The sequence below is a fragment of the Anguilla anguilla genome, chromosome 11 (assembly GCF_013347855.1).
Source record: "Anguilla anguilla isolate fAngAng1 chromosome 11, fAngAng1.pri, whole genome shotgun sequence".
NCBI classification, from domain to species: Eukaryota; Metazoa; Chordata; class Actinopteri; order Anguilliformes; family Anguillidae; genus Anguilla; species Anguilla anguilla.
In genome coordinates this window covers 23710961-23731917 of record NC_049211.1, presented here as the reverse complement: position 1 = coordinate 23731917, position 20957 = coordinate 23710961, and the positions used below count along the sequence as shown (strand labels likewise).

At 52.7% G+C, this 20957-nt stretch overlaps 1 protein-coding gene across 1 annotated transcript in view; it reads left to right on the top strand.

Moving 5' to 3' along the window:
• plxna2 (plexin A2) overlaps positions 1–20957 on the top strand; it is a 205569-nt gene that overhangs the window by 126465 nt on the left and 58147 nt on the right. The window contains exons 8-12 of the mRNA XM_035383418.1: positions 2723–2819; positions 7794–7908; positions 8948–9148; positions 10034–10130; positions 11862–12058. Coding sequence (XP_035239309.1) covers positions 2723–2819; positions 7794–7908; positions 8948–9148; positions 10034–10130; positions 11862–12058 — 707 coding nt within the window. The remainder of the gene's footprint in view (positions 1–2722; positions 2820–7793; positions 7909–8947; positions 9149–10033; positions 10131–11861; positions 12059–20957) is intronic.

The window sequence follows — 20957 nt, the reverse complement described above, 5'->3', positions numbered from 1 at the left end:
TGTGCATCCTCTGTGCGAGCTGCTCTGTAATCCCCCTGCTCTGGAGAGTAAATGGCAGGAGTGTGTACTCAGGGAGCCAGCGCTGGGGAGGGGGGATCGAGCGGGCGTTTGTCATTAGAGCCTCCCAGCTGCCGGACCTCTGCAGTAAATGTCAGCTAATCCCCCGGGTTCCCCTCCCCTGCTCACAGGCGGGAGAGGGAAGGAGGATTCCGAATCAGGGCCATCTTCAATCTGCATGGCAGAATAGATTAATCAGTCTGCACAAATCAAATCAGCCTCCTGTTGAAGAGACTGGGGCCCTGCCACCCCTGCGCAAGAGCTGCAGTGAGTGGGCTTGGCTCCCTCCCCAGAGCGGAAGGCACTCCAGTCAGACAGACAGACAGGCAGGCAGGCAGACAGGCAGGCAGGCAGAAAGACAGGCAGAAAGACAGGCAGACAGACAGGCAGACAGGCAGGCAGACAGGCAGGCAGACAGGCAGGCAGGCAGTCAGACAGACAGGCAGTCAGACAGGCGGCCAGACTGACAGACAAACAGGCAGGCAGGCGGGCAGACAGACAAAGAGATGGACGGACAGGCAGGCAGGCAGACAGGCAAACATACAGACAGACAGACAGACAAACAGGCAGGCAGGCGGGCAGACAGACAAAGAGATGGACGGACAGGCAGGCAGGCAGACAGGCAGGCAGACAGGCGGGCAGGCAGACAGACATACAGACAGACAGACAAGCAGGTTGGCAGGCAGACAGACAGGCAGGTTGGCAGACAGACAGACAGACAGACAGACAGGCAGGCAGGTTGGCAGGCAGGCAGACAGACAGACAGACAAAGAGACAAACAGACAGACACGTGTCACATCTCTGCACCAAAGCTGCTATTACTGTCCCCATTAAACCAAATCAGTGAGAGAGAGAGAAAAAAAAAGCAGGTCCCTAAAAACAGCAGTGAATTTGACTCACTTGCAGAGAGCATTATCATGAGGGGACCATCCGAGGCTCCCACGCTCGGTACCAATCCCATTTCCATATCTGCAGTACGCACAGGCGGCTGGGCTTCTTTCCGTCGGAGGGGATGAAATGCAGTTAGCCTTGCGTTACCTGAGAGAGCGCGTTTCCTGCGTCTGTTTAAAATGCGTCTGGCTGTGTCTGGAGGTGGGGAGAATGAATTAGCCCTCATTATTCATGCTGCAGATGCCATTATGCAGGGTGATTCACTGTACACGGCTGGCATTTTACACACATAGGCAGCAGGATGTTTACTAAACTGATTCAGGGTTGCTGCCTACTGTTGCAGTGCCCCTCAGTGATTCAAACGGAGCAAAAAAAAAAGATCTCTGGTCTTTGCTTGACTGTTGAAAATGTGGAGATTTAAATATGTTTTATTACACTGTTTACTCGCTTATCAGACGCTCGTACCACAGCAACAGTGTGGGCAGATTTACTGGATGCCACGGTAACCCATAAATACACTGTTTCTGTTTACTGACTGATGCTCTCCACCTCTTGCAGCAATCAAATCGTCTTCCAGGCTGGTTCTGGTTCGGTTCGATCCTGGTCCTGGTTTGGATCCTGGTCCTGGTTTGGGCCTTGGTCCTGATTTGGGCCCTGGTCCTGGTTTGGACTCTGGTCCTGATCTATAGCTGTCTGCCGGTGGTGCAGTTGTGGTCTGTGGCAGGTGTGCTGTGGTTTGGGGCAGTGGGCTGGTATTGCAGGAGAGCAGAGCCCACAGTGGCTCCCTTGTGGTGGGCAGGAGGGCGACTCTGGGCTTTTGCCCAAATCCATAGCCCGCTCGGCCAGCCTGGCCCTCAGCGGCCTGGCAGGGGACTCCATCTGCCTGGACTGGAGGTCCAGAACTCCTCCCCTGGGCTGGGCTGAGCTGGGCTGGGCTGGGCTGAGCTGGACTCAACTGCTGGCACCAGCTACCATCTGAGGAAGAGGGAAAGGAAGACATCTCGACAGAGAGAGAGGGGGAGAGAGAAAGAAGGAAGAGGGAGAGGGAAGGATAGAGAGAGGGTGAGGAAGAGGGAAAGGAAGAGGTCTTGAGAGAGAGAGGAGGAGAGAGGGAAGAGGGGAGGAGAGAGAGAAAGGGTGAGGAAGAGGGAAAGGGAGAGGTCTTGAGAGAGAGGGGGAGAGGAAGAGAGAGAGGGAAGAAGGAGAGGGAGGGAGAGAGAAAAAGGGTGAAGGAGAGGGAAAGGAAGAGAGAGAGTGGGGGGAGAGGGAGAGGTCTCGAGAGACAGGGAGGAAGGGAAACCAAGCAAGAAACAGAGCGGGGGAGGAAAAGAGAGAGACGTGAATTATTAATTGTTGTATTTTCGATGTTATTATTCATAGTAATATAATTTGTACTTTAAAGCAATTAGTTTATGAAGTTGTTGTTGGTAAGATGATTAAGGAGAAAAGAGTAATCACCTTTTTGTGCTGTTATTTTAATCCCATCTGAACCTCAGCTTGTATTGGTGGCTGTTCACCCATACTGCACTGCAGCACTGTTTAAAGCAGCCAGAATAATGGGCTTGGGTGGGAGAGGCAGTGGGAGGGAGAAGAAAGACGGAGAGGACAGGTTGCCGTCTGTGCACTGAGAGGAGCCTGTCTGATCTAGTAGTCACCTGGCCGTCAGCTCAAACTGCAGCTGCTGGCTCCCTCATTAGAAACAGCGGCCCTAGCCGGCTCTGCCATGCTAATGCTAACGCTAACGCTAATGATGTCTTTCCTCCGTTCCCTCCAGACTGGTTCGGCGTAGAGCTGCGGCTGAACTCCAAGGAGACGGGCCAGATGCTGACCAGCACGGAGGTCAAGTTCTACAACTGCAGCGTGCACCAGCTGTGAGTCCCCCCCCTCCCCTCCCCTTCCCCTCTCAGCCCTCCGATTGGAGCAGGCCGCACGCGCGCAGACACGTTTAACCTCTGACCCCGGGGCTCCAGCGGAGAGCCTCCCAGTGGACGGCGAGCGCAGAGGAGCCCAAACAAAGACAGAATTAATTAGGGAAACGTCCCCCGCAAACAAGCAGGCCTGCGCAGGCCCACACTGCAACCTGCCCGCAGCCGGCTGCGCAGTAATTACTCTGGGAGTTCTCTGTCCTCGCGACCCACTTTCCACTCGCCCTTAATTATTGCTTATACAAATTAAATGTTGGGACTCGCGCGGAATTGATAGAACAAAGTGTTTCTGTACGCGTGTGTGCGTGTGTGTGTGCGTGTGTGTGTGTGTGTGTGTGCGTGTGTGCGTGCGTGTGTGCGTGTGTGCGTGTGTGCGTGTGTGTGTGTGTGTGTGCGTGTGTGTGTGTGTGTGTGTGTGGGTGGAGAGAGGTTAATGGAAGAGATGATTTTTTGACTTCAAACCTCATTATTGTGGACAATGAAGGAATGTCCCCCGGAGAGGCTGGACAAAGGGAGACCTTAAGCTCCCAGAAAAGAGCTTCATTCACGTCCCTCCATACTGCACAGCTCAATGTGTGCCCTCCATACTGCACAGCTCAGTGTGTGCCCTCCATACTGCACAGCTCAGTGTGTGCCCTCCATACTGCACTGCTCAGTGTGTGCCCTCCATACAGCACAGCTCAGTGTGTGCCCTCCATACTGCACAGCTCAATGTGTGCCCTCCATACTGCACAGCTCAGTGTGTGCCCTCCATACTGCACAGCTCAATGTGTGCCCTCCATACTGCACAGCTCGATGTGTGCCCTCCATACTGCACAGCTCAATGTGTGCCCTCCATACTGCACTGCTCAGTGTGTGCCCTCCATACAGCACAGCTCAGTGTGTGCCCTCCATACTGCACAGCTCAGTGTGTGCCCTCCATACTGCACAGCTCAGTGTGAGCCCTCCATACTGCACAGCTCAATGTGTGCCCTCCATACTGCACAGCTCGATGTGTGCCCTCCATACTGCACAGCTCAATGTGTGCCCTCCATACTGGCACAGCTGGATGTGTGCCCTCCATACTGCACAGCTCAGTGTGTGCCCTCCATACTGCACAGCTCAATGTGTGCCCTCCATACTGCACAGCTCAGTGTGTGCCCTCCATACTGCACAGCTCAATGTGTGCCCTCCATACTGCACAGCTCAGTGTGAGCCCTCCATACTGGCACAGCTGGATGTGTGCCCTCCATACTGCACAGCTCAATGTGTGCCCTCCATGCTGCACAGCTCAATGTGTGCCCTCCATACTGCACAGCTCAGTGTGTGCCCTCCATACTGGCACAGCTCAATGTGTGCCCTCCATACTGCACAGCTCAGTGTGAGCCCTCCATACTGGCACAGCTCAATGTGTGCCCTCCATACTGCACAGCTCGATGTGTGCCCTCCATACTGCACAGCTCAATGTGTGCCCTCCATACTGGCACAGCTGGATGTGTGCCCTCCATACTGCACAGCTCAATGTGTGCCCTCCATACTGGCACAGCTCGATGTGTGCCCTCCATACTGGCACAGCTGGGTGTGTGCCCTCGACGTGCGTCAGGCCTCTGGTGCTATTCTTGACAGTCGCGCGCGGCTCGGAGAAACACTCGGATAAACACGTTTTGTGTAAAAACAGTCTCTCGCAGCGTTTCTGCACGTTATTTTTGGGGCGTGAGCGTGGTGTCGGGGCGCAGCGAGCGGAGTAGCGCTGAGAGTGTGCTGAGCCCACAGGTCTGGCTCCGCACCCCCAAACCGGTCAGGTGCTCTCGGCTGCCGCTGGCTCGGATTAGCTGCGCGGGGCCTAGCGCAGGGGGCCGCTGCCTCTCACAGCTGAAAGCCGGGAGCTCCGCTGAGCCCGGGGACCGTCTGCTCCGGGGCCGGTCTGAAGGGGACCCGAGCGAGGGCAGGGCGGGGTCACTGAGCCGTCTGCTCCCCCCGCCCGGGCTGGACCAGCGCTGCACATCCTCCTCAGCCAGCCGGCTGCCTTCCGAGCGGCTGATCCTTAAAGAAGCTCTGTGGCGGGGAGCGGCTAAGCCCATCGCCGCCGCGCCGTTGTCTTTGGACAGCTCCCCTCCCTCTGTCTCCTGGCGGCGTTACCACGGCGATGAGGAGCAGGTTTGCCACGCCGCGGAGCAGCTGATGCGCCTGCACCGTGACACGCTCTCGCTCCGCGCGCACGACAGGGGGCGGGGCCCGGGACCATGAGACAGGCAGGTCACACTGCTGTCTGCGTGGCGCTCTCCTCCTCCTCCGCCTCTCTCTCTCCCTCTCTCGCTGTCTATCTCCGCTCTGCCTCTTTCTCTCCCTGAACTCGCTCCCTTTCTCTCTCAAAACTGTCTATCTCAAATGTGTCCCTCTCTCCCATTTCCTCTCACACATCTCTCTCCCTCACTTTCTCTGTTCTTCCCCCTTCTCCCTCTGTCTCTCTCCCTTTCCGAAACCAGATGCCCTGCACAGAACCAGGCCTGGAACATAAAAGGCACCAGAACCCCCCCCCCCCCCCCACCTCGGCTCCCAGTCCCCTGTAACAGGCACGCCCTGCTCTCCTGCAGGCCTCGTTCACCGGCCTGCGTTTCCTCATTAAAAGCGCAGCGTCAGCACACCTGAGAGGGGTTACGGGCGAGGGGCTCGTCTAAATCAGAACGCCTCTCCTCGGGACGCCCCCCCTCCCCATCCCAGCGCCGGTGCCCTGACGTCTCATTCGCCGCTCTTTGACTTTGGGCTAAGCGTTTTGGCAGCTCTGCCCTCCTCTCCCCTCCCACGCCCCCCCACCCCCCCCCCTCCAGCTCGCAGCGCCGCCCCGAAATCCCTCTCCTTTCGTCCTGTGACACCGCGATGCTCGTTTGAGCGCCAATTATGAGCTCCGGAATCCATTAAAATAATCAGGGCACATAGCGGGGACTCAGTCAGGTGTAGCGGAGGCAGGGAACACGTTTTCCTTTGGGGTGGGGTGGGGGGGGGGGGGGAGGGGGGGAATCAGCATCCATTCTTTTGAAACGGCTCTGTTGATGAGAAGTCACACCCCCCCCACCACCCCCTGCTATTTCCCGTTTGCTTTTGCTGTGATGAATATTCCATTGTAAACACTCATGCATAATTCAGTCACCTGTAAAAGCAGGAGGAGGCGCCGTTCCCCCCCCCGCCCCCTCCCCCCCCCCCCGCCGCGGCTCCGTCGCGTCTGCCAGGAAGGAGCGCGGTACCTGCCGCGGCTCCCGTGGCGGTGTCGAGCGGGATTTTGAGGGCGTTCGGGGTGAGGGTAACGGCGGGCGTGCGTACGTCCGCAACGCGGTCGGGAGGCTCCGTTAAGAGCGGCGCTCGGCTGTGGCACACGCTGATGCCCGTCTCCCCGCCGTGACCCCCGCCCCCCCTCCGTCACTCCCGAGCCCGCTGTCTCTGAGTCACCGCGCTGACACACGGCACACGCGCCCAGCGCTAACGGCTAGCAGCCCACGCTCTCTCACTTCCTCATTCGCTGATAGCGCGGTGCCTGGAGGGCGGGCTCTTGTTCTATGGTACTGGGAGCTGGATAGCGGAGGAAAGGGGGCGCGGAGTTCGGGCGCGGTGCGCTGACCTCTCGACCTCCGCTCCCCTCGTCCTCTACGCTGCGTGCGCAGGATCGTTTGTCCGCCTTTTTCAGGCTCTCCATCCAGCACCATTACTGCGACAATGCTTGACTAACGCTAACCGCAGGGGAGCCGTGTGAGAGCCTTTCATTCTGCACCGCCGCTTATTTTCCCAGCAGACAACATTTTCCGGGCTGACATGCAATGTTTACTACTGCTAACCTCGTCTGTAAATCATTTAAACTGCCTGCTTTCATTTTAATGGCACATTTACAGTAACAGAGGCATACTATTACAAAAGGGTAACCACAGCAACAGCTTTACAGTACTACTACTACTACTGCTGCTGTTAATACTACTACTACTACTACTACTACTAATACTACTGCTAATACTGTTACTACTAATACTACTGCCACTGCAATCACTAGTACCACTACTACTGCTAGTACTACTACTAATACTACTGCTACTGTTAGTACTACTACTACTACTACTACTGCTACTGTTAATACTACTACTACTAATACTACTGCTAATACTGTTACTACTAATACTACTGCCACTGCAATCACTAGTACCACTACTACTGCTAGTACTACTACTAATACTACTGCTACTGCTACTACTACTACTACTACTACTACTGTTAATGCTACTAGTGTTAATACTACTACTACTCTTAATACTACTAGTACTACTACTACTACTGCTAATACTGTTACTACTAATACTACTGCCACTGCTATCATTAGTACCACTACTACTGCTAGTACTACTACTAATACTACTGCTACTAATTTAAAAAAAGAATAAATAAATAAATAAATAAACAAATGTAAAATTATAGTGATTTTTAGAACTTGGTTTACATTGCACCTTTCATTCATATCTTAGGAACATATAACACTAAATGCTTTACATAAGTAAAATGATACAAAATGAGCACAAAATCAAATAAGGATTTTCTGTCCTAAAATACTTACCCCCCCAATAAAAAATACATGTTAATTACAATTAAACAGTGAAGAGGATGAAAAGGAATTAGCACAAAACCAAGCCCAACAAAAGGCCTTTTTAAATGCTTTCTTTATATGCTGTGAAGCGTATTATGACAAACGATTTGTAGAAGGCGTTACGTAGATAATTCTCGATTTGATTTGAAAATGTTTGTCTTCTGTTGTTTGTTAAAATCTGGAACCAAGTGGGGCCTGGGGGCCTGGATTGGAACATAACTGTGTGCTCTGCTGGGCTCTGCTGGGCTCTGCTGTGCGTGATGTAGCAGGGTCTGAGTTTCTGTCTGTCTGTGTGTCTGTCTGTCTGTCTCCCCTCCCAGGTGCCTGTCCTGTGTGAACAGTGCCTTCCGCTGCCACTGGTGCAAGTACCGCAACCTGTGCACCCACGACCCGACCAGCTGCTCCTTCCAGGAGGGCCGGGTGAACGCCTCAGAGGTACAGAGTGTTCCGCTCTGCGTGATGTCTGTGGGGCTGCGCTTTGCTCCTGGGTTCATGTCTGTCTGTAACACCGCGGAAACTTTCTCACCAGAATCAGAGCTGCAGAGCTGCCCTGCTCTGCCTTTCACTGAGAGATCGCATTCTGCCACTGGAGAATCAGATAGCATCTGTGTGTGTGTGTGTGTGTGTGTGTACTGTGCACTATGTCTGTGTGTGTGTGTGTGCACTGTGCAGTGTGTGTGTGTGTGTGTGTGATTGTGTGAGTGAATACGTGTGCTTGTGTGTGTGTGTACTGTGCATTTTGTGTGTGTGTGTGTGTGTGTGTGTACTGTGCAGTGTGTGTATGAGTGTGTGTGTGTGTGTGTACTGTGCAGTGTGTGTATGAGTGTGTGTGTGTGTACTGTGCACTATGTGTGTGTGTGTGTGTATACTGTGCACTATGTGTGTGTGTGTGTGTGTGCACTGTGCAGTGTGTGTGTGTGTGTGTGTGTGTGTGCACTGTGCAGTGTGTGCGTGTGTACTCCAGTGTGTGAGCTGGCTGCTGGGTGTGAATGGGGCTCATTGATCAGCTGCAGTACCTGAGGGGCGTGTGAAGGTGAGGCTGTGGGTGGGCTGGCGCTGCCCACTTCTCCCTCTCAGTGCCCTGGAGAGCCAGCGGGCTGAGCTGTGTGACACTCACACTACCACAGAGCATTACTCTCCCTCTGCACTCGCTGCTCTAACCTTTCCTGCTCCGGCCCTGCCCTGTGTCAGACATCTTCCCTATTAGAACCACAACCACGTATGTTAACCTTTGCAGCATCAGATGGGCACCACGTGTGTCTTCATTTCTGGGGGTGCATGTATGTCTCCTGGTGCTGTTTGTGTATGTTCTGCTCTGAGGAAGCTGTTGTAGATGTTCATTAGATGTGCTTAACATAAAGCTCTGTGCGTTCCGATGCTGTATGTATTGCTGCTGTTGGAGTTAGCACTTTAAAGGTCCCTTTCGCATGCGGCTTCTCGCTGTGCTTGACCTTTGACCCCGGTGCCCCCGCAGGACTGCCCCCAGCTGGTGCGCTCGGAGGAGATCCTGATCCCGGCGGGCGAGGTGAAGCCCATCACGCTGAAGGCGCGCAACCTGCCGCAGCCGCAGTCGGGCCAGCGCGGGTACGAGTGCGTCCTGCACATCCAGGGGGTCAGCCACCGCGTCACCGCCCTGCGCTTCAACAGCTCCAGCGTGCAGTGCCAGAACAGCTCGGTACGGTACCAACGCACGCACCGGCACATACACATACACACACACGCACACACACACACACACACACACACACACACCAACGCATACGCACACACACACGCACACATACACACACACACACGCATTTACACACACACACGCTTACGCACACACACACACGCGTATTTACACACACACACACGCACACGCACACGCATTTACACACAAACGCTTACGCACACACACACACACACACACACACATTTACACAAACACACACACACTTACGCACACACACACACACACGTGTGCATACACAGTCACGCGCACACATACGGTCACATACACATGGGCACACATACACACACACACACACACACTTGGGCATTCTCTTTCCCATTTCCAGACTACAATATACAAAGAAACATTAATAGAACAGAATAAATATCATCTCCACTCCCCAAAACGGCACATCCACACACCCGCCCGTTCCCCCCGAATCCCCCGAGAGCATCCGATTATAAAAATAGGATAAATACCACCGCCATTCCCTCACAAAAACGTGTCCCTCTCAGTTCTGGGGGGATGGGCTGGGGTGGGGGCAGGGGGGGGGGGGTGCGGTGGCATTACACGCCATGCACGTGCGTTCACTGACCTCCTCAACTTGAGAATGTTGAGAAGTGCGTCAATCACATTATGCCAATCTGAGGGAAACGTTCATCATTCAGGTTCTAACCCAAGCTCTCTCTCTCTCTCTCTCTCTCTCTCTCTCTCTCTCTCTCTCTCTCTCTCTCTCTCTCTCTCTCTCTCTCTCTCTCTCTCTCTCTCTCTCTCTCTCTCTCTCTCTCTCTCTCTCTCTCTCTCTCTCTCTCTCTCTCTCTCTGTCTCTCTGTCTTTCTCTCACAGTATATTTATGAGGGCATGAAGATCAGCGAGCTGCCAGTGGACTTCTCCGTTGTCTGGAACGGCAACTTCATCATCGATAACCCCGAGAACATTCAAGGTAGGGCACCCCCCCCCCCCCCAGCCTAGGAGAACACACCCCCCGCGTCCCGCCCATGTGACAGTTTCGCCTCCATCGATCCGACTCCCGCTATAGACAAGACCCCGTTCAGGGGCAATCACACTTTCCCCTCACACACTTAAAAAAAACCATCTTCAAACTATTTGTTTTCTCCGCTGGGTAGAGGAAACGGCAAATGCGTTTTTGATTTTACTGCGGCGAAATGAAAAGAGGGGACCAGACAGAATGAAGAATTGTTATATTGATAAAGTAAAAGCTGCAAATTGTTTTCTGCCCGCGGGGGAAACAGAAGTGTGAGGCGCGTGCGGAAGTCCCCGACGAGGTCTTCTGTCCTCGATGCCGTCCGCTCGCCTGTTGTAGCGGACACGTCCGCGCTTAGCCGCTGCTGCGTGCGCGAGCGAGCGCTGGGGAAGAGCCGCCGCCGGCTAACGTTCGTATCACGGAGCAGATAATTCCGTTAGGGGTCGCCGTTAATAACATGAATCCGACACGGGTAAATCCGTCAGGGGTCTGCGTCACAGAGTCATTTGGAAAAAGGAGGAATTCTGGGGGACCAAAAAACTAATTGATGTTCTTCAGTGTGGTCATTAGCATTTATTCACTTACAGAAACTTCCATTTTAATGTACCGCTTGGAAAAATACGTCTATTTTCAATAAAGAAATAGATACTGTAACCTATTTTGGTCCCAGCCTGGTTATTATGCTACCCCACTGACATCAGTCACTTACTATGCACCTACTATGGCCCTTAATGGTATCTTGTGCCTTTATGTACTGGTAACTGCTACTGGTGGTAAAGCGTTGGCTCTGCTTGTTGCCCAGTCCTTATGTATGCACTTTTGTCAGTTGCTCTCGATAAAAGCGTCTGCTAAACCTCTAAATTTAAAATGTGAAGGCCAGTTTGGGGGGCGTGCTCGTTCCCTACACCTCTAACTTTGCCCCTCTCCCAAACCGTGGCCTGGCACAGCCGCGGTGCTGCTCCGTAACCATGGAGGATGCGCGTGGTAGGCGTGGCTGGTCTGCGTGCGCCCAGCTTGTGACGTCTGGTTGGCAGAACGTTTTTTAGAGAATCTAACGTAAGCGCTCCCAGCACTTTTCCTAGCCTTCCCTCGAACATCGTTTTTTTAAAAAGTGACAAGCAGCATTGTCGCAACGGCCTTTTTTTCAGACGCGCAGCAGACGCACTTCGCCTGAGAGGCGTACGCAGCATCCATTCATCCACTTATGCAGCCGTTATTGAAGCAAATCAGGTTAAGTGCCTCGTGTTCAAGGGCAGAACGGCAGCGCTCTGCCTGCAGATCGAACCCGCAACCTTGGAGGTGCGTGTTCACTTACGCATAATCATTGTGCTACTCGACCGCTCAGTGTCATCTCGGAATGCTTTTCAGTTTTGTTTAAGAAAAAAAGTTTTATTGTGGAAGGTCATTCATATTCAGCAGACCTGCTGTTTCAACACCTGCTGTTTTATTCTGGAAATGTTATAGGCACGTATCTCCATGATTTCTTTCACAGCTAAATGACCATCAGTAGGTAGGTTTTACTTGGCCTGGATGTTGTAACCGTGACTTGACTGCTTGGGTATCGTTCCCATAGTGATGTTATCCCACAGCCAAATAGAAACCTGACCACGGCGAACCCTGACGTTCAGACGCCATTCATTAGCCGGCCGGGCGTGCGTGACCGGGCTCCTCCCTCCTCTCTTCCCACAGTGCACCTGTACAAGTGCGCGGCGCAGCGGGACAGCTGCGGGGTGTGCCTGAAGGCGGAGAGGAAGTTCCAGTGCGGCTGGTGCACGGGGGAGGGGCGCTGCACCCTCCGACACCACTGCCCCGTCCCCACCTACGCCAACCGCTGGCTGGACCTGTCCAGCAAGAACGTCAAGTGCACCAACCCCCGCATCACCGAGGTCAGCCTCCCTCCCCCCCCCCTCCCCCCGCTGCAGACTGAGTTTACACTCTCCGCTTTCCCAACGCTCACCAAATTGAGCTTACACCCACACAGAGAGTGGAGAATTCAGTAAAGAGTCTGCGCTCCTGCGCTCAGCACAAGAGAAGTTATTTGAGGGGAGAAAAGAAATATAGAAAATTGAATATAGAAAATTGCAGTTTCTTGTATTTTCTGTACTTTTCTTCTTCCTAATGGCATATCGGAGAGAATGTGCGCTCGGGTGAAGTGCTGGCAGGGTACTTTGTAAAAGAGTAAAAGCAGATATTTGTGCTGAAATGCGTGACCCCTGCGCTGCTCAGATCCCAGTTTTTGCTCGTCTTTCCTGGTGAATGTGAATGAGGGAGTGGGCGTGTCCCAGGGGGACTGGACTGGCGGATGCTGGAAGTAATAGTGCTGTTTGGGCTCCGGCTCTCTCTCCCTCCCTCTCACTCTCTCTCGCTCGCTCTGCTAAATCAATATGCAGGGAGAGAGCAGCTGGTGTTTGTTTTCATGGCGGGAGAGCGAGCATGTGTGTGTGTGTGTGTGTGTGTGGGTGAGCACGGACGGGCTTCTCCTCCGCACACCTCCAGCGACATTGGGGGGGGGGGGCTCGACCGTCCCTCTGAGATCCTGCCATGCCTCAGCACTGCTTCTGCACAGCCTGGAGCTCCGTGTGTGTGTGGTGTGTGTGTATATACACGTGTGTGTGCACAAGCGCGTGTGTGAAATCATAGCTCTTTTCAATACGGATCGATTCTTTGTAAACACTCCAGATTGTCAGCTCTGATCTCCGCTGAACATGAAGGTTGACGGCCCCACGTGTGCTGCATGGAGCCCAGAAGAACAGCCCCCTTTGCCCTTTTTTTCAAAGTCAGAGGCAACACGGTGCTGCAGAATGGCACAGAGAAGAAAGGCTTGCAGTTCGAGTGTTCCTGAGCCGTGCGCTCCACCTCTGAGTTAGCGCTGTAGCCTCGCAAGGCCGCCCGGGTCCTCTCTGCGTGGAGTTCGCGTGTTCTCCCCGTGTCTGCATGGGGACTCCGCGTTCCTCCCACACCGAAAGACGTGCATGTCAGCTGAAGTGTTATGCTGCCACTGCCCTCGACCAAGGCACTGTCCTCAGAACCGAGCTTGGTCCCGGGGCGTTGCACTGAAGCCTGGCAGAGGCCGGATTACCCCACGGGGGTTCAGTAAAGTATACCCATCTAGCCCTCTCTATCTGAGAGCAAATGAGCAGCCCCTGCTTGTTTTACAGGGATCTGTGGTCACGGAGGCGCTCCCATCGATGTTACTATTCATAACCCGAGCTAAGAGCACAAGTGGCTATCGATTGCAGCCGCGCCGCCGCCGCCGCCGCCCGCCCCGGCCCCCGCCGTAAAGCTGCGACGTCTCCTGGCGGTAGCCGCCCCGCGCCGGCGCCGTCCCCGCGCGCGTTCGGTTATATACGAAGGCCCCGGACGCGGGTGCTTTATTTCCCGCTGGCCCGGGCGCATCCTGGCTGAGGTGGCGGGAGTCAGGCTAAAACATGGTATTTAATTATGTCTGGTTGCGCTCCGTCGCTCTGTGTTTAACCCCCCCGCCCCGGCGCCTATGGATCGCTTCTCCTCGGCCGTTTGCTTCCCCGCGCCCCCTGATCTGCCCCCGTGCACGCCAGCCAATTAAAAAGTGAAGTTAATGAGTTCCCTAATTGATTTGCTACACTGTAGCCTAAACAGCCCGGGAGCGCTAAGTGCACATCTCCCTCTCCTGCTCTTTTTCCCTCTCTCTCCATCTCTCTCTCCTTCACTTTCTGTCTTTTCGCTTGTCACTATGTTTGCCTGTCTATCCCTCCCACTCTCAGTCTCTCTTCTCTCTCTCTCTATCTCTCGCTCTTTTTCTGTCTCTCGGCCTGACTGTCTCTCTCTCTCTCTCTCCTCTCTCTCCCTTTTTCTGTCTCTCGGCCTGACTGTCTGTCTCCCTCTCCGTTTTCCTCCCTCTCTCCTCCGCTCCTTTTCTCTTTTCATTACCCGTCTGGTGTCAGGCTCTGTAAGCGTGTGAGCGCTCTTATTGTGGGTATAATTGTATTAGGTTTTGTGCTGTTGCCGTGGCTGCGTGCGAGATGGCAGCGTGTGGCTGTCGGGCTGCCGGCGCTTACGAGCTGTCTCCCGGGACGCATCTCTCTCTCTCTCTCTCTCCCTCTCTCTCTCTCTCTCTCTCTCTCCCTCTCTCTCTCTCTCTCTCCCCCTCTCTCTATCTCTCTCTCTCTCTCTCTCTCTCTCTCTCTCTCCCCCTCTCTCTCTCTCTCCCTCCCTCTCTTTCTCCCTCCCTCCCTCTTTCTCTCTCTCTCCCCCTCTCTCTATCTCTCTCTCCGCCTTCCCTTTTCATTAGGGCTGACGCGTGCCCTGCAGCAGGCACTGCACGGCTGCCTGTGGCTCTCACTCCCAGAGCAGGAAAAGAGCAAGGGAAGGGGAGGAGAGGAGGAAAAGCCCAAATAACAGAGGGTTAGCTAAAGAAGATGTTCAGAGGGAGATGGAGGGAGAGAGGGAAGGGGAGGAGAGGAGGAAAAGCCCAAATAACAGAGGGTTAGCTAAAGAAGATGTTCAGAGGGAGATGGAGGGAGAGAGGGAAGGGGAGGAGAGGAGGAAAAGCCCAAATAACAGAGGGTTAGCTAAAGAAGATGTTCAGAGGGAGAGGGAGGGAGAGAGGGAAGGTAAGGAGAGGAAGAAAAGCCCAAATAACAGAGGGTTAGCTAAAGATGATGTGCAGAGGGAGATGGAGGGAGAGAGGGAAGGGAAGGAGAGGAGGAAAAGCCCAAATAACAGAGGGTTAGCTAAAGAAGATGTGCACAGGGAGATGGAGGGAGAGAGGGAAGGTAAGGAGAGGAAGAAAAGCCCAAATAACAGAGGGTTAGCTAAAGAAGATGTTCAGAGGGAGAGGGAGGGAGAAAGAGAGGAAGGAAGGGCAGAGATAGAGAAAGAGAAGGAGGGAAGGAGAGAGAGAGAAAGAGAGGGAGGGAGAGGAAGAAAGAGAGGGAGGGAGTGAGTGAGAGTGAGCGAAAAAATGTAAAGGGGGAAGAAGAATACCGGAGAACTCAAATAGGAAGAGAGAGGGAGATGGAAGAGAGATAAGAAGACAGAGTGAGGAACAGAAAGGAGGGAAAGCATGATGAGCTGCAGAGACGTGGAAGACAGAGATTGAGAGAGACAGGAGGAGTAGAGGAAGGGATAGAGAGATGGAGAAATAAAAAATGGAGGAGGAGAAAGCTGCAGGGCTGTTATATAACTGAGCTGGCGCGCTCACAATTTCTGCTGCCGTATCGATTTTGGAGCGAGGGGCAAAAAACAATAGCAGGAGGGCACCCGCGTGCGGAGCGCACGGGCCGTGCCAGATCGCTCCCCGGAGACCCCCCTGGAGGACCCCCGCGGATAGCGGGGCCATCGCGGGGTGACCCCGGCTTCACCAGGCCCATCACAAAGGTGAAGAGGTCAGGCCTGCTCTGTGTGTGTGTAGGAAACAGGACTCACTTAGTGCAACATCTACTGCAAGATATTTACATTAAGGGTTTCTTATTGTTATTTATTAATGCGGTCAATAAAATACCATTTGACTTTTAAAAGGCACGCTCAAATTACAATCATTATTATTAGCCATTTCCCATAAACTATGTTGGGCCGGGAAGTGGTGTGTATTGATACGGCCTAAGGAGGAAAAATCGCCAAAAATGAGGTGACTTTTGTCTTAACTTATAAATGGCTTTTGACAGCTGCTTTTGATATCAAAGCATTCAGCATGTTTGCTGTTTAGCTGCTACCTGCTTGCTTGTTTAGGTATTCAGCTGTGAATACGTTTGCGGAACGCCGCCCGGCCTGTTGTCAGCGCACACGGACAAATAATCCCACAGCGCCTCTCTAGTGCACGCGCTACATTTCTGAGCTGCCAGATGGAATGTGCGAGTTCCATTTATCTGAACCGTTTTCACACTGTAACCTACAGCTCTGACAACCCCGGGCTGCCGTGGCTGAGGCATCTTCACCGCTAATAATATTAGCAGCAGATCTAGCCCTGTCAGGCGATACATTAAAATGAGTATATTTAGGCATTTAGCAGATGCCCTGCTGCTGAGCAACGTGCCTTTTCTCTCTCGCGGTCTGCTTACGCGGCTGGGTGTTTACTCAAGGAATTCAGATTAAACGCTTCGTGCGAGGGTACGACAGCCGCGCCCCACCTGGGAATCAAACCTGCAACCCTCTGAGCTACAAGCGCAGTTCCCCGCTGCTCCCTCTCTGTGCCGCTGAGAGGTAAAGCCTGATCTCGGGTATTGTCTTTATTCTACAAAAGAGCTGGAAATATGCATAGAGGTGAAACCACCAGGCCTCTTTAGAGTGTGTTTTCTTACACCTCCCCTGCAATCAGCTTGCAGAGTCTGGAAAACAGGAAATGAGATTAGTAAGGTTTTAATTGTTTTTGTTTTACCATGAGAGACTCTCATAGCATCTTCATGCTTGTGTTTAAAAAAGAAAGCCCTTATTGAAAGGAATTTCAATTTCCCTTGCGGGCTGAATTCAGTTTGTATGTGCTTTTTTTTCTTCTTTCTTGTTATGCAAATGAAGCAAAAAATAAATAATTTAGCATGTCTCAGCCCTGTCACCATAAGCTGATTTGTGTACACATGAAGATATGAATTAGTGCCCGTGTTTACAAAGTGATGTATGCGATGATTGTTTAATAATTCTATTAAGCAGCATTTTCTCGCTCGCTGCCACCCCCCCCCCCCCCACCTTCCCCACCCCCCCTCCCACGAAGTGGCATTAATATTAACGACCCCCTCCGCAGAAGGAGCAGGAAATTGCATCAGAGGAAGCTGCGAACTCGATGGGTTTGCCTAAAAGGCACAGGGAGCGCTGGCGTTGGCTCTGATTCTGTTTGTGTCACCTGTGAATGTGCGAGTCTGTGTGTGTTCCCCAAAGCGCAGGCAGCCTTACTGACGTACAGACCGGCTATCAATGAGGAGGACCTGCCCCCCTGCAAAGGCTGCCCACAGGCACACATACTCACACACCATACACCTGCACACACGCACCACGCACCACGCACACACGCGCACGCGTGCACACACACACACGCACCACGCACACACACACGCACGCGTGCACACACACACACACACACACACCACGTACGCGCGCGCACACACACACACCACGCACACACACACGTACGCGCGCACACACACCACGCACACACACACGTACGCGCGCACACACACACACCACGCAATCACATACACACACATGCTCACACACACACACACACACTCACACATTCTCACATTGCGGGATCACTTGCACAGCAGTGTGAACACAGGCTGTGCAGGTCACCTCCAGATACTTTCTCCTCTTTCTTTCCCTCCCAATCTTGTTCTCTCTCTCCTTTCTTTCTTTCTTTCTTTAGAAAGCAGAGCTGCCTTATCTCTATTTGAAGTGATTAACTGAATTGAAATGGGCAAGCTGGACCACTGCAAATGTGTTTTGAGTTGAAACAAAAGTCAGTAAAAGAGCGTATGTAAGCACGTCCTTACATAAATAGAATAAACTGTAAATAAACTGAAATAACATTTAGACTTCACAACTCTCCAAATTATTGTCACATTGCAGTGTATTTTTTTAAAAATATGCTGTTGTGGAATGTACCATGTTTTTATGGGATAGACACCAGAAAACCATGATAGAGTGAGGAAGTGAGTAACTGTCAAATCAGCTATAGCGAGCACCTTTTCCATTGAAGAATCAGCCCATATGGCTATAACGTGATGGGCTTAAGAACGTTACGGTGACACTAATGGAAAACGAGACATTATGATTCTGCACTAATTTGCTCGCTCAAGGTGGATTTACGTAGATCGTAAGGCAGGAGCTAATTGGCTAGCGGCGTCCATCTGCAGCCATTGACAGAGCTAGCACTGTTTGCATCCAGACCGTATTTCCTAGAATCTGGGCAAGATGGCTAACTAGAAGTTCTCTGGTTGTTTGCTTTGGAAATAATACTCCAACTCCAATCACCTGTGGCTCAAACCTGAAAGGCTGTATTGCGGTAGTCTATCAGGATCAGCGATTATGTCTTCTACAGACTCATAAGAGTCTGCGTCATCCGAGTCACTATTTATATCCTTTGATTCAGAATCAAATATTTCAATGCTGTCCATTTCTGTCATCTTTTCAACTAAATGCTGTCCATTTCTGTCATCTTTTCAACCAAATGCTATCCATTTCTGTCATCTATTCAACCTAAAGGTATAATAGCAGAGCTGTTTGTCGTCCACCTATTATGTTATGCTGCATCACAGAAGTCATTTTCTGGGATGACTTTGGGTGTTTTTCAGTCAGATTTGTTGCCATACTGACAAGAATTTCAGCTTAATTCAATGAAGAACCTCTCGATTCAAAATAATTTATTTAATATCTTTTGGGGAAGCCATTATGTGGTCCTTATGCTTTAAGAGTCCACATATTTGTGGTACATATACATTTGTCCCTGTGTGTCACTGTAGCAGTAAGGGAGTGGGGAGTGTGGGGCTGTTTCAGTCTCCAGGATATGTGTGCTGTGGGGGCGGGCCGTTACCCGGCCCACATGCTACACCTCCTTCCTTGTAAAATGTCTGAAATGGTGAATGGTTGGACCGATAAAGGCGTCTATTCACAGAGTACTTTACGTGCTCCTCTCCATTAAAAGCTATTGCAGTAAGTGTTACGCTGACAGTTATAGCCACTCTTTGAGGGACTCAGGTTATCCCTCTTACCACACGTTTTTTTTTTGTTTTTTTTTTGGTGCACAAAAAACAGCTGTAAATGACTCTTGGAGGACACAAATCGGGGCATTTCCTGTGACGCCAGTGCCTCTCCTGGATGAACGCGAGCACTGCGGTTTTAGCGTCTGTGCAGACAGCGGCCCTCGTGTGACCCGCGTGTGCAGTACAGAACCCAGGAGAACCCAGGAGAACCCCTCTCACTGCTGGCCCGGCTCTGTCTCTGAGGCCCCGGCCCGGGTCATTGACCCCCTGTGGCTCAGCTCAGGTCCAAACGCAGTGTGGTACAGGAGGAGGAGTGGCCTGCGTTTCGGGCAGCACAGTGGCACAGTGGTTAGTTTACATGCTCTCTTTGTGTGTCCTCCAGTCATGTAGACTCAGTTGCAAAAGTGATGTCAATCTCAATGTGACTGCCCTGGTTAAATAATGGTTGAATAACATGTTGAGCAGTGATAAATAGCGTGCAGTGTGTAATGCAGATCTGATGTAAGGGCCGCCGTTGGAGGAAATGCAGAAATGAGTCGACGCTTTTTTACCGAAAGGCTTCGGGTCGCCCCGCGCGACACGACCTTCAGACAGGACGCCTTCCCTCCTTCCTCCCTTCTGAGTGTTCCTCTGTTAGCTCTCCTCCCCTCGCATTTCATCACAGACAGGTTTAACACCGGGCCGGGCATCTGTCTGAGGGTGCGGGACGGCGGGCATTCATCACGCGCCTCGCCCGCGCGCCCAACAGTGCCAACGCAGCGCGCTGCCAGGGGAGCCAAATTAAATTACAGCTTACCTGGTTAACCAGCAGCTTCACCCGACATCAATCTCCCCCAACCGGCAGCCCAGAGCCCTGCTTCACTGCAACTCCCCAGGGCTGTAATTGGACCCCTCCCTGAATCTTTATTGGAGCTGATTAAATTGAATTATGACTGATGCAGTATATATAGAGAGGGGAAAGTATAGCGAAAGCGTATGTCATCTTTACCGCCAGGAAGCCAGCCTCCTAACGGCGGCAGGCTCACCCAGAGAGCGAACCGTAGCGGGCCCCTGGATATACCGTAGAGGGGCCCCTGGATATACCGTAGAGGGGCCCCTGGATATACCGTAGAGGGGCCCCTGGATATACCGTAGAGGGGCCCCTGGATATACCGTAGCGGGGGCCCCTGGATATACCGTAGCGGGGCCCCTGGATATACCGTAGAGGGGCCCCTGGATATACTGTAGAGGGGCCCCTGGATATACCGTAGAGGGGCCCCTGGATATACCGTAGAGGGGCCCCTGGATATACCGTAGCGGGGCCCCTGGATATACTGTAGTGGGGCACTGGATATGCATTCACTTTCCCCCCCCGATGGCTGCTGCTCTGCCCCCAGGGAATTTAGCCAGGACCAGATCAGAAGTGTGTTTCCCGGCGTTGCAGAAGCTGAATGAGTGAACACGGCGCTGGCGTGTGGGGTTAAGGATCTCTGCGTCAGCCCCCCAGCCCTTTGGGCCTCAGTGTTCGCAGCGTATAGATCATGTGTTACAGGGAAGGCTTTTTCTTTTAAGTTTTTTTTTTATGTATCCGAATTATGAAGCGGCCCTGTCATGTTCTCGGTGTACTGTAGGTCACCCGCGCCATAGCCTCCAAAGAAATCATCAACCCCCTAACTGCTACCGCTAACACGCTAACACGCTAACACTCCCTCCCTCCCTTCCCCCTTGCCGTCCCTCCAACCCCGGATTTGATGAAAATGACGGCAGTGGGCTTCTGAAAGAGACCCTGTCTTCTGGAAATTACCGGCGATTGACGGCGTGAAAGAAGGAGCGGGGAAATTGTGGGGCTCCTTGAAGGGATTACATTGGGAGCGTTGATTTTGGGGGGTGGGAGGGTGCGTGTGTAGTATGGAGCGTCCTCTTCCCTGTGTTTAGAGAGGTTGAGCTGAGACAACAGGCGAGCGCCTGCAGGCTCACACACAGCACAGCCTGGGGCAGAGCAAACAGGCCGATCGGCTGTATGTGTGTGTGTGTGTGTGCGTGTGTGTGCATGCGTGCATATGTTTGTGTGTATGTGAGTATGTGTGTGTGTGAGTACGTGTGCATACTGTATGCGCATGTGGGAGTGCATGCGTGA